General features: G+C 39.0%; 2 protein-coding genes across 3 annotated transcripts in view; one reads left to right on the forward strand and one right to left on the reverse strand.

The window, feature by feature from the left end:
- Positions 1-8,200, forward strand: part of RARRES1 (retinoic acid receptor responder 1) — a 41,906-nt gene extending 33,706 nt beyond the window's left edge. The window contains exons 5-6 of the mRNA XM_055569233.1: positions 7,753-7,815; positions 7,895-8,200. Coding sequence (XP_055425208.1) covers positions 7,753-7,815; positions 7,895-8,044 — 213 coding nt within the window. The 3' untranslated portion in view covers positions 8,045-8,200. The remainder of the gene's footprint in view (positions 1-7,752; positions 7,816-7,894) is intronic.
- GFM1 (G elongation factor mitochondrial 1) overlaps positions 3,020-12,417 on the reverse strand; it is a 60,713-nt gene continuing 51,315 nt past the window's right edge. Inside the window, exon 18 of one of the 2 annotated variants that reach the window (XM_055569232.1) lies at positions 3,020-3,158. In XM_055569232.1, the coding sequence (XP_055425207.1) occupies positions 3,150-3,158 (9 nt within the window). In that variant the 3' untranslated portion in view covers positions 3,020-3,149. Of the gene's footprint in view, positions 3,159-11,103; positions 12,338-12,417 lie in introns of those variants that run through there. The other variant, XM_055569231.1, reaches the window with a different exon arrangement.

Raw genomic sequence — 12,417 nt, forward strand, 5'->3', positions numbered from 1 at the left:
AAGGTGGTCTGGTATTTCCATCTTGTTAAGAATTTTCTAGTTTGTTGTTGTGATCCACATAAAGACTTCAGCGTAGTCAGTGAAGCAGTAGTAGATGTTTTTCTGAAATCCTCTTGCTTTTTCTATGATGCAATGAATGTTGGCGATTTGATTTCTTGGTCCTCTGCCTTTTCTAAATCCAGCTTGAACATCTGGAAGTTCTCAGTTCACGTACTATTGAAGCCTGGCTTGGAGAATTTTGAGCATTACTTTGCTAGCCTGTGAAGTGAGGGCAATTGTGTGGTAGTTTGAACATTCTTTGGCATTGTCCTTCTTTGGTATTGGAATGAAAACTGACCTTTTCCAGTCCTATGGCCACTGCTGAGTTTTTCAAATTTGCTGGCATACTGAGGGCAGCATTTTAACACCATCATCTTTTAGGATCTGAAATAGCTCAGCTGGAATTCCATCACCTCCACTAGCTTTGTTTGTAGTGATGCTTCCTAAGGCCCACTTGACTTCACATTCCAGGATGTCTGGCTCTAGATGAGTGATCACACCACGGTGATTATCTGGGTCATTAAGATCTTTTTTTTGTATAGTTCTGTGTATTCTTGCCACCTCTTCTTAATATCTGCTTCTGTTAGGTCCATACCATTTCATTCCTTTATTGTGCCCATCTTTGCAGGAACTATTCTCTTGGTATCTCACATTTTCTTGAAGAGATCTTTAGTCTCCTATTCTATTGTTTTCCTCTATTTCTTTGCATTGTTCACTTAGGATGCCTTTCTTATCTCTCCTTGCTATTCTTTGGAACTCTGCATTCAGATGGATGTATCTTTCCTTTTCTCATTTGTCTTTTGCTTCTCTTCTTTTCTCAGCTATTTGTAAGCCCTCCTCAGGCAACCCTTTTGCCTTTTTGCATTTCTTTTTCTTGGGGATGGTTTTGATCACTGCCTCCTGTACAGTGTTATGAACCTCCATCCATAGTTCTTCAGGCACTCTGTCTAGCAGGTCTAATACTTTGAATCTATTTGTCACTTGTACTGTATAATCATAAGGATTTGATGTAGGTCATATCTGAATGGCCTAGTAGTTTTCCCTAATTTCTTCAATTGAAGTTTGAATTTTGCAATAAGGAGTTAATGATCTGAGCCACAGTCAGCTCCTGGTCTTGTTTTTGCTGACTGTATAGAGCTTCTCCATCTTTGGCTGCAAAGAATATAATCAGTCTGATTTTGGTATTGACCATCTGGTGATGTCCATGTGTAGAGTCTTCTCATGTTGTTGGAAGAGGGTGTTTCCTATGACCAGTGCGTTCTCTTGGCAACACTGTTAGCCTTTGCCCTGCTTCATTTTACACTCCAAGGCCAAACACAACACAGAAGGCTTTTAAAGCCACAAGAGTGGATGAGATCAGAAAATGGATGTAGACAAAGGTCATGTAAGGACTCAGTCCTGGAACACTTCTAACTTTAGAAGTTGGAGACAATAGAAAAGAAAGTCTTTCAAGGATGAGGGCTGATTGTTTCAAATGTTCCTGGGAAGTCAAGGAAGATGAGGACCAAGAATTGGCCATTTGATATAGGCAGTTGGCAAGCTTATCAAGAGTTGTCTCACTGGCACAGTGTGGGTGAAATGTTGACTGGAGCAGGGTAAGGAAAGAATGGGAATGGAAATGGACACTCCTTGTCTCAAGGAATTTAGCTATAAAGGGGAATTTTATAAAAAAGAGACAAGCACTGGAGGGTGGGTCATATGGGTTTTCTGTTGTATTTTCAGGTGGGGAGATTTAGCAACATATTTGTATGTTGATGAGAAAAATCCAGTAGAGAGGGGTGAAGTAGAACTTGTAGGGAAGAGAAGGAAGACTTGATGGAGTTAGTATCTTTGGAGAGATATAGAGAGGATAAGGTCAATCCAGGAGAAGACCTTGGTCAAGGGCACAGGGTTCACCTGGAGAAATGCAGACAGGTGTGGCACAGATGCTGCTGGGAGGGCTGATGTCATGGGGCAGCTTGTGGAAGTTCTATTCTGTCTCTTCTCAGTGAAAAATAAGGGAAAGTCACAAGCTGAGAGCAAGGATGAGACAGGAGGTGATGGGGGGTGTGTGTGTGTGTTGGTGGGGGGCGAGGGGGAGTCGTGGATTTGAGCATCACACAGCTCTGCAGGCCCTAGGTCTGTGGTCATGAACTGAAAGTAGGGCCAGTCTTCCTCAGCTGGTTGGGTGTTCTCTGGTGGCTCAGATGGTAAAGAATCTGCCTGTAATGCAAGAGATCCGGGTTTGATCCCTGAGGAGGAAATGGCAACCACTCCAGTACTCTTGCCTGGAGAATCCCATGGACAGAGCCTGGTGGGCTACAGTCCTTGGGTTCGCAGAGTTGGATACGACTGAACGATTACTGGGTGTGGACATGGAGAAGGCTGAGGTGGGGTTTTCTCAGCCAATTATGATGTGCAGGGAGGGGAGGGGCATTTCCAGAGTAAACAATATCAACTATTCTGCAAGAGGCAACTGAGCCAACTTTAAGTACAGATTTCTAAAAATCATTTTCTTCTCGGGTGGGTGAAGCAGTAGATTCACTGTGGATTGCTCAGTGAGTATCTTCTGAGGACAAGGATTTGCCCAGCATCCGGTCAGCATTATTAATGCCAGTAAGAGCTTGGCGTGCCTTTCAAAGGTCACTTGTAAAGTGGACAACTGTTTGAAATGTATTTTCTTTACTTATTGAAATGAACACATTTCTTTCCCCTATAGAGCACTTTTCAATAAAGATGACCATTTAACTGAGAGTTGTTACATTAGGGGTCTGGATACAGCAGTAGATCTTTTGTTAGGTCACTTTCTCTCATCTATCAAGACAGTCATATCCTCAACACAAGACTTTAACTGAGAAGTTAGGGGGAATTTTTTGTTTAGTGTAGAAAATGGTGTCAAAGTAATAGAAATAATTTTAATGAGTGTCAGAGGAAACCTCAATAGGAAGAGAGTAACAGAGACAAAACAGAAAAATTAATATCTTTTAATGGCAGTGTTTTCCATTTTTTGCATTTGTATATCTCACATCACCAAAGTCACCACCAGTTTTTGCTGTGGTTCAAAAACAGCAGCTCCATTTCTGGCTCATTCTAGCCAGTCTTGATGTCTATCATCTGTCCATCAATATCCTTCAACCAGCCTGCAAAGTGGCAAAGTGGGGACAAATGTTAACTGTAGGGTTAGGAAAGTCAAACGCAGGGGGAGAATGGTCACTGGGTAGTTTTAGATTTTTACTCTGTCGTATTTTAGATAAAAACTGAATGTGCAACTGCTTGCTGGGTCACCTGAGGCAAATCACTTCTCTTAAGACTATGAAATGAAGATTAACAAACTTATTTGGATTTATGTTAGCTTCAATACTGAAGCAACTTGGAAATTTGGTTTAAGGTTGATAGCATTTCAGATTGTTGCTGCTTCGTTGAGTTATGTCTGACTCTTTTGTGACTCTATGGACTGCAGCTTGCCAGGTGCCTCTGTCCATGGAATTCTCCAGGGAAGAATACTGGAGTGAGTTGTCATTAATTTCTTTAGGGGAATCTTCCTAACCCAGGGATTGAACTCATGTCTCTTGCATTGGCAGGTGGATTCTTTACCATTGAGTCACCTGGGAAGCCCATATTTCAGATCAGAGCTATCTTATTTTTACAGGCAGTCTCCCATCCAAGTACTAACTGGGCCAGACCCTTGTTAGCTTAGCTTCCAAGATTAGAGTTCTCTTAAAGAAAAGTATGCACGAACCCTCATAGATTTTCAAATTCTATTTGGTAGCCACTAAAGATTTTTGTGATCTTTCAGAAAAAAGAAAAAAAAAAAACAGCAAGAAGCAAAACAAGAAACATTTTTTTTTTAAAGTCACCAAGATCAGAAAGTCTTGGGACTGTCCCTAGGAGACTAGAGCCAGGAAGGCAGGGCTGACAAAGCCAAGACAGAGAAGCAAGGAGTGACTGGAGGGGCCCCGTGGCCCAAGGTAGCTCAGGAAACTACAAGGGTTATAGTTTTACTGAAAGCTTTCTGGGTGGGAATTACTATCTGTATACTCAGGGATGAACTCACCTTTTAATCCAATTGTGTAAGGAAGTGCAGCTTTAGAAACTCACAGCCTCAAGCGAACACAGCCTGAGAGAAGAGTGAGCTAAGAAAGCTGAACTACAAATATAAGACCCATCTTCCTGGCAGTTACTGCCTTACAACTGAAGAAGAGACGTCATTCTCAGACCATGAGGACTAAACTGAGGGCAGGGGAAATATCTGTTGACTAGGGAGAAAGGAAAGATACAGACCTACTGACATCCTTAGCTTTACTTTTCTCAATTCACATTAAAGGCTGTTACTTTTCTAGCATTGTTCCAAATGATATTAGTACTAGCTATTGTCAGCACCTCAGACTACCTAACCAGTAGCAGTCAGTCAGTCAGTACAGGTCTTCACCCTAACTAGAGGCCCCCATTGGCCAACAACAGTATATTACAGAAACCATCTTACTTACCTTTTTTATTCCGCTAAGAAAACCACTATTGACCTAAATGTAAAACATGACACCATAAAATTCCTTGAAAAGAATGCAGGCAAAACATCCTCTGATAAAAGTTGTAGCAAAAATTTCTTCAGTCAGTCTCCCAAGGCAACAGAAATAAAAGCAAAAATAAACAATTGGGACCTAATCAAACTTAAAAGCTTTGCATAGCAAAGGAAACCATAAACAAAATGACAACCTATGGAATGGGAGAAAATATTTGCAAATAATGCAACTGACAAGGGCTTCATTTCTAAAATGTACAAACAGTTCATATAACTCAATATAAAAAAAAAAAACAACAGCCCAAACAAGAAATAAGCAAAAGAGCTAAATAGACATTTCTCCAAGGAGGACATGCAGATGGCCAAGAGGCACATGAAGAGATGCTCAATCAGTTCAGTTCCGTTCAGTTGCTCAGTCATGTCCGACTCTTTGCAACCCCATGAATTGCAGCATGCCAGGCCTCCCTGTCCATCACCAACTCCGAGTTCACCCAAACCCATGTCCATCGAGTCGGTGATGCCATCCAGCCATCTCATCCTCTGTCGTCCCCTTCTCCTCTTGCCCCTAATCACTCCCAGCATCAGGGTCTTTTCAAATGAGTCAGCTCTTCTCATGAGGTGGCCAAAGTACTGGAGTTTCAGCTTCAGCATCAGTCCTTTCAATGAACACCCAAGACTGATCTCCTTGCTAGTTTATTATAGAAATGCAAATTAAAACTACAGTGAGGTACCACCACACACTGCTCAGAATGGCCATCACATTTTAAATGTCTACAAATAGAAATTCTGGAGATTTGGAGAAAAGGAAACCTCCTAAAACTGTTGGTGGGAATGTAAGTTGATTCAGCCACTATGGAAAACAGTATGGAGGTTCCTTAGAAAACTAAGGAGTAGAAAACTAAAAATAGAGTTACCATGTGATCCAGCAGTTCCACCCCTGGACATATTCCTGAGAAAACCATCATCCAAAAAGATACTCATGCTCACAGCAGCATTATTTACAATATAGCCAAGACACGGAAGCAACCTAAGATGTCCATCAACAGATGAATAGATAAAGAGGATGTAGTACAGATACACAGTATTACTCAGTCATAAAAAAGAAATGAAATTGTGCCATTGGCAGCTTCATGGATGGACCCAGAGATTATCATACTGAGTGAAGTCAGTCAAATACCGTACAATATCACTTGTATGTCGAATCTAAAATACGATACAAATGAACTTATTTATGAAACAGAAAGACTCACAAACATAGAAAACAAATTTATGGTTACCAAAGGGGAAAGGGGTAGGAGAGGGGTAAATTAGCAAATACAAACTACTATATATAAAATAACCAACAAGGACCTACTGCAACATAGGAAGAAGAATATGTATATATATGTATAACTCAGTCACCTGGCTGTACACAGAAACTAGCAACACTGTACATCAACTACACTCAATTAAAAAAACTTCATAGCATATACTAATAACCTAAGCCTACTTATTCTCTACTAAAACCACCCTGGTTCTGCCAGGGATCATTCCTTTTTTAGAGGTGAGCGGGGCAGTAGCGGGTAGGGTGGGTCATGAGTAAGGAAACTAAACACTTCAGTCTGTCTCTAGGAAGATCACAGCGCTGAATTATCAGGAAAATGTGACAGTAGGTCAGTTTGGACTAAGGTTTTGACATGTGTGATGATTTGAACAAAACTAAGGGATTATTTCTGAATATTATTAAAAATGATGGCTTCCTAGCAGGCACAGCCCTACTTGGTGTGGGCCGTGCACCCTGGATACTTTGCCAGGTTCATGGATGTGCCTTGTCTGGGCTGCAGTTCTTTAATAAGCCTAGTTTCAATAACTTTATTAAGGAAAGTCTTAATTAAATGTAGAGAGTGTCCAAGCATTACAGTAACTCAAATTTTTATTTGGATTATTAATTGGAATGCCGTCATTTATTTCAGGCCTTTTCCTGTTTTGCCATAAATCTGGAGATTGCTAGTTTCCTTCAGAAATGCTGTTTTCAAAAACAAAGAGGCACTGCCCTGAAAACATACATATAAGACGAGGTTTTTTTCTTTTTTTAATTAATTTATTTAAATTGGAGGCTAATTACAATATCATAGTGGTTCTTGCCATACACTGATATGAATCAGCTATGGGTGTACACGTGTTCTGTGATTGATCTAGGCCCACTCTTTTTACCTTATCCCTCCCTCCCTTTCTCGACCTGATGGAAATTTCATGGCTTGTAAAAAACCTTCAACAGTGTAAGCAAAGGGAAGACAGAATGTAGTATCAAGTCCTTTTTGTTTTGTTTTTGCTTTTTCATATTTTTAATTAGTCTCAATGAAAGCCTGGTGGATTAAAACCACAATCCAAATTAATTTAAATATTTCTTCCATTTTTTTTTTTTTAACTAAAGGTATAAGCTCTTTTGCAGCCCAAGCAATTACTGTCAAAAAACAGGAAATTGATTTAGTCACTCATAACATTTATAAAAATCAAATAAAAGAGATGTGGGAGACTGCCTGCTTACCTGGAAAATGTGCTGGGTTTTAGAAGCAGTGTGGTAAAACATGAAGGATGTGGGTGGTGGAGTCCATAGATTTATCTGAGTTTGAATCCCCATTTATCACCTACTAGCTGTAACCTCCACCCCACTCCAGTATTCTTGCCTGGAAAATCCTATGGACAGAGGAGCCTGGTGGGCTACAGTCCATGGGATTGCAAAGAGTCGGACACTACTGAGCGACTACCACTACCATAATACATGTTCTTGCAGGACAGGAGAATTCCATGAGAAAATGTATGAAATGCCTAGCACAGGACTTGGCCACAGTGGCCTTCGAGAAATCCTGGTTGCCCTGCCCTTGTCTTAACTGCCTGGCATAGCAGGTCTACATATCAGCTTGAGGTGCATATATGAGTATCAACAGATTCTCCCTATCCTCATAGACCTTAGTCTCCATGAAAACCTGTAAGTATTAGAGAGAAAAAGTGATAGAAAGATCTTACTAGATTTTCCTGACTTGGTGGCAAAACAGTAAGAATCCATGACTTCTACATCTTGATGTAGGATAGCACCAAAGGAGATGAGGCTAGACTCAAAGATGCGGCAGGTGATTCACGGCACCCACTGAAGTTATGTAAGACGAGCCTTCCAAATTCTGAGCTAATATAAACCTATCCTATCTGTTGCACTAATTCTTTTTTTCTTCTTCTAGAAAACAAATGATGATGCAATTGATTTTGATTATACTGTTCTACTCCATGAATTCTCCACACAGGTAAAACATAATGGTACATAGAATTGCTTAAACCAGAAGTTTTGGCAGATCATAATCTTTTAGAACTCTTGTTCCCCAGGAAATTATTCCCTGCCGTATTCACTTGGTCTGGTACCCCAGCAAACCACTGAAAGTGAAGTACCACTGCCAAGAGCGAGAGACACCAGAAGAGGCCTCTGGAACTGAAGAAGGCTCGGCTGTGGCACTGACGGAGCTTAGTAATTTCTGAAAAGCAAGAAAAATCTGTCTAGACCACATTCTAAACAAAATGACTGTACTCGGCATTAAATAGCCTAAATCATTATTCTGGTAAAACAGCCAAGTATAAGGCAATCTAATAATTTAGGAAAGCCTGTGATTACAAATAAATATTCAAACATTAAAAGATATTGGGATTTTTGTTTCTTGATGGGTATGGTTTAGTTTTTAACTCTGGGAATAGGTGCATACTGAACTCTGCTCAGTGACCCCACAGGTTCCTCAGGGTTTCAGCCTCGAAGTATAAAATCTAGTTAATTAGTATATACCACAGCTGGACTAATAAGTATTTATAACAAAACTGATGGTTGCCTCTCTAAATCTGCATTTCTCAGTAGTTTAACATATTGCAGGCAACTACTGTGTATTGTTAAATTGCTTCTATCTAGTATGTAAAGACATGGACTCTTACAAAAGAAAAGATGAATTATACTATTGTTTTTTAGCAGGTATAGTTTATGTACTGCTCCATTTAAAACCCCAACCCCTTGCATTCATCTTCTCAACATCCACTGGATTTAAGAATGATAAGTTTTCCAAAGCATTGGAAACAGTCATTTAAAGAAAATATCAGATCCCCAACATACATGATAATGCAGAGAAGATACTTTAAGATTTCAAATGCAGAGAAAATACTTTGATTTCAAACAGTCTAGTGATAGATAAAGTAGTAAGCTCCTCTAACTGAAGTTTCCTAAATATTTACCAAAAAAAAAAAAAAATGCCAAGAGCATTGTGAGCACATTCAGTGTCCTGTGATTTCTAAACTTTCAGTGTCATGTTAAGAAAGGGGTTTCATCTTTCTTGTCTCAACTTTCTGAGTCCTCTCATCCTTGTAAAGGCATTTTTAACTAGTGAGATTAGACTCACAAATGTAACCTTTAATCCAACCAGGTAAGGACTCTAAGGTAACCTTTTGACAGATTTCAGGGACTTCAGCGTGGCTCACTGTGGTTGCAGAAGGCACTGGGGCGAGGTCTGTGAGTGGACTTCCCTATGGCTCAGATGGTAAAGAATCTGCCTGCAATGCAGGAGATCTGGGTTTGATCCCTGGGTCAGGAAGAGGCCCTGGAGAAGGAAATAGCAATCCACTCCAGTATTCTTGCCTGGAGAATCCCATGGACAGAGGGGTCTGGTGGGCTACAGTCCATAGGATCACAAAGAGTTGGACATGACTAAGTGACTAACATACACACACATATAAAATAGATTATAAAGGTGAATTCTACCCTTACAACATACAAAAAAATTACCTAATTTATAGATTTACACAATCCACAAAAGTTAAGCCTACTAAAATTTTCTCAATATCACCATTAGAACATCTTTTCTAGTACAAACTCTAAAATTGCTGACTTGATTTTGCTAGCTAACAATGGAGAAAAATTACTTCATCTGCCTTGACATAAAATGAAAACCTCTAAATTCCCTAAGCCCTCTTTTCATGTAGAGTCCAAAGAATTCTGAGTCACTGACACAATGACAGTTATAGGCAGCATCACATTCATCTTCCTAATCTCTTTCCAATTTTCAAAAATTTTAAGACATACAAGATAACACCAGGATTTTGCCTGTATTCCATTTGATTCTACTCATAGTTTTGTTTTGAGCTATGAATAGTTAGAAGTTAATAAGTTCTTCTGAAAGTCATTTGGAAGTTTCTATGTTGGCCCTCAAATGAGAGTCCTTCATGACAATAATGAGTTTATTACACTAATTTCTCTCAACTTAGGAAATTCTATGACCTGTTCTGTAACCTTTCCTAACTTTCAAAGTGCTACAACCACATAACATGCTGCCTGGCACTTATGGATAAATGAATGAATGCTCACAATAAACTGCCTGTGAAAACATTAACTATTTCAATGATGCATTAGTTTTATTTGAAGACATTTTAAGCAGCAATTAAAGCTCAAATTCAAAAATTCATACTTTTGGCAATGCAAGTAGATGTTTTCTACAAAGGGATTTATTCCTATATGTCACAATTTACTACTTAACCTGGAGGCTGCCTTGGTTAACTGGCATCAACTTTAAGACCCATCCATATTTCAAAAGTATTAAAATATGAAAAACTCTATAACTTCAGTATTAGATTTTAGTGGGACTTGCCTGGTGGTCCAGTGGCTAAGACTCTGTGCTCCCAATGCAAGGGGCCTGGGTTTGATCCCTGGCCAGACAACTGATCCCATGTGCTGCAGCTAAAAGTTTGCAAGCCACAACAAAGACCAAAGATCCTGAGTGCCGTAACTAAGACCCGGCTGTCACAGCGACAGTGTAGTGACTTAACCTAAATGTAAGAGTGAGCAAGGAGGAAAGGGATAGAAAATCGACTGTGTATCTTTACAGATAAAGTTACCAAGCTAAGAACTAACAGCCCAAAATCTACCACCACACACAAGAGTATTAACAATATGACACGTGAACGTTTCACGTTTCACAGGTACAGGTGATACTGCAGGGTCTTTAACCGTGCCTGTATGTTAGAATACGCTGGAAAACCTTTGCTCTTGATCCAAAGAAGCTGCAGTACCTAAGGGTAGGCCTGGATATTTTTTAAAGCTCCACAGGTAACTTTTAAATTCCCAGCCCTGCTGCCAGGGTTGGGAATCACGGTGATTCTACTGTCTAGCGCTGCTACCATTCTCCAACGCAAACAATAGTCTTTCTTTAAATTAGCCAACAATTATCCTAAGGGCAGGATAAAAGAAACCCTTATTTATAAATGCTGTCATTAATTTTTTCCTTCTGCAGACTTTGGCTGGTAATGTGGTCTTTACCAACTATAACCAAACTGAGTCAACAAAAGATGTTGGTTCTGGTCTTGGATGGGTTCCTATGAGATCTTATTCTTGTTTTTTGGATGAGCCAATTCTGAACAATATGGCAGAACTTCCTGGCAAAGTCCAATATACCCTAGAAACAAAAGCTTAGCATTTGTCTTTCATAATCTCAACACAGTATGTGATACATTCCAACAGACTCAAATTCAACTAACATTTACTGCGTGGATGAAACAGACTACCCAACAACCCTGTAAGTAGTATTTTATTATTTCCAAACTGTAGAAACATTAAAATGAACTCAGACAAGCATATACAAGGGTCTGTTTTTTGCCTCACAGGTCTGCAAAAAAGTAACATTTATACCCCTGAAAACAAGCAGTTACAAATGTGTATAAGCCACAAACTGAAGCCATCAGCTTTATATAAAACAGCTAGAAATTTAGCTAGCATTTTAATACCCCAATGAAGAATCTGAAAAACATTCTCCATTAAGATCATATGGAATCCTTTTTTGTTTAAAAAAAAAAAAAATTTATCCCCATGACTCATTTATTTTAGAACTGGAAGTCTGTGCCTTTTAACCTCAGTCAGCTATTTCACTGCCCCCCCTCCCCCCGCCCCTTTTAACCACCACCTACTTCTCTGCTCTCTGTGTCTATGAGACTTAGTTTTGTCATGTTTGTTCATTTGTTTTGATTTTTAGATCCACATATAAGTAAAATCATTATAGTATCTGTCTTTAACCTATTTCACCTGGCATAATACCATCTAGGGCCATCCAGGTTGTCGCAAAGGAACCCCACTCTTAAACAAAAAAAAGTGACACTCGAAGAAGTATCATGATCTATGCAATTCACTTTCAAGTATTCAGCAAAACAATATTTTTTTAAAGAATGGATGTGACACAAATGGACAACAAACTGCAAATATGACAAATTATTATCTGATAAACACTCTTTAACAAAACTTCACTATTCAGTCTAGACGGATGGTATATGGCTGTTCTTTCTACTGTGTTTTCAGCTTTTCTGTATACTGAAAATTCTTATGCTGAAAAATCTGCAAGTTTATATATGTTCTAAGCTTATAAGTAGAACAGAAATAAGTCTCCTCTCTCAAATAAATATTAAATATATTTTGATAATAACCATATTTTATTTGCGGTATAAAACCAATTAACAGAGTTGAGATATACACAGAATTAACCTTTACATAATAGAAACTCCTGAATATATAGGAAGGGCTTCTAAAGTTACTTGTTTTCAGCCTGAATTTATTCCACTGGAATCCATTAAAGTATCCAAACTTGCAGATACAGTTAAAGTTCGTCAACAAAGTGAGAAAAATTAGTTCTTGGCTTTTCCTTTTTTTACAGGAAGTTGACCTGTAGCTTCCAAATACTTATTAATGAGTTCTTCTTGTGTAGCTGGTGAACATGGCTGATATCTGCAATACTCCATTGTATATTCTCCCTTCCCCTGGGGGTTCAAAACAAAATCAAAAAGATTTTAAAAAACCAGACCTCCAAAAACTATCAAGTAAAGAAATTCATGTAAAG

Source organism: Bubalus kerabau, chromosome 2 (assembly GCF_029407905.1).
Source record: "Bubalus kerabau isolate K-KA32 ecotype Philippines breed swamp buffalo chromosome 2, PCC_UOA_SB_1v2, whole genome shotgun sequence".
Lineage (NCBI taxonomy): Eukaryota > Metazoa > Chordata > Mammalia > Artiodactyla > Bovidae > Bubalus > Bubalus kerabau.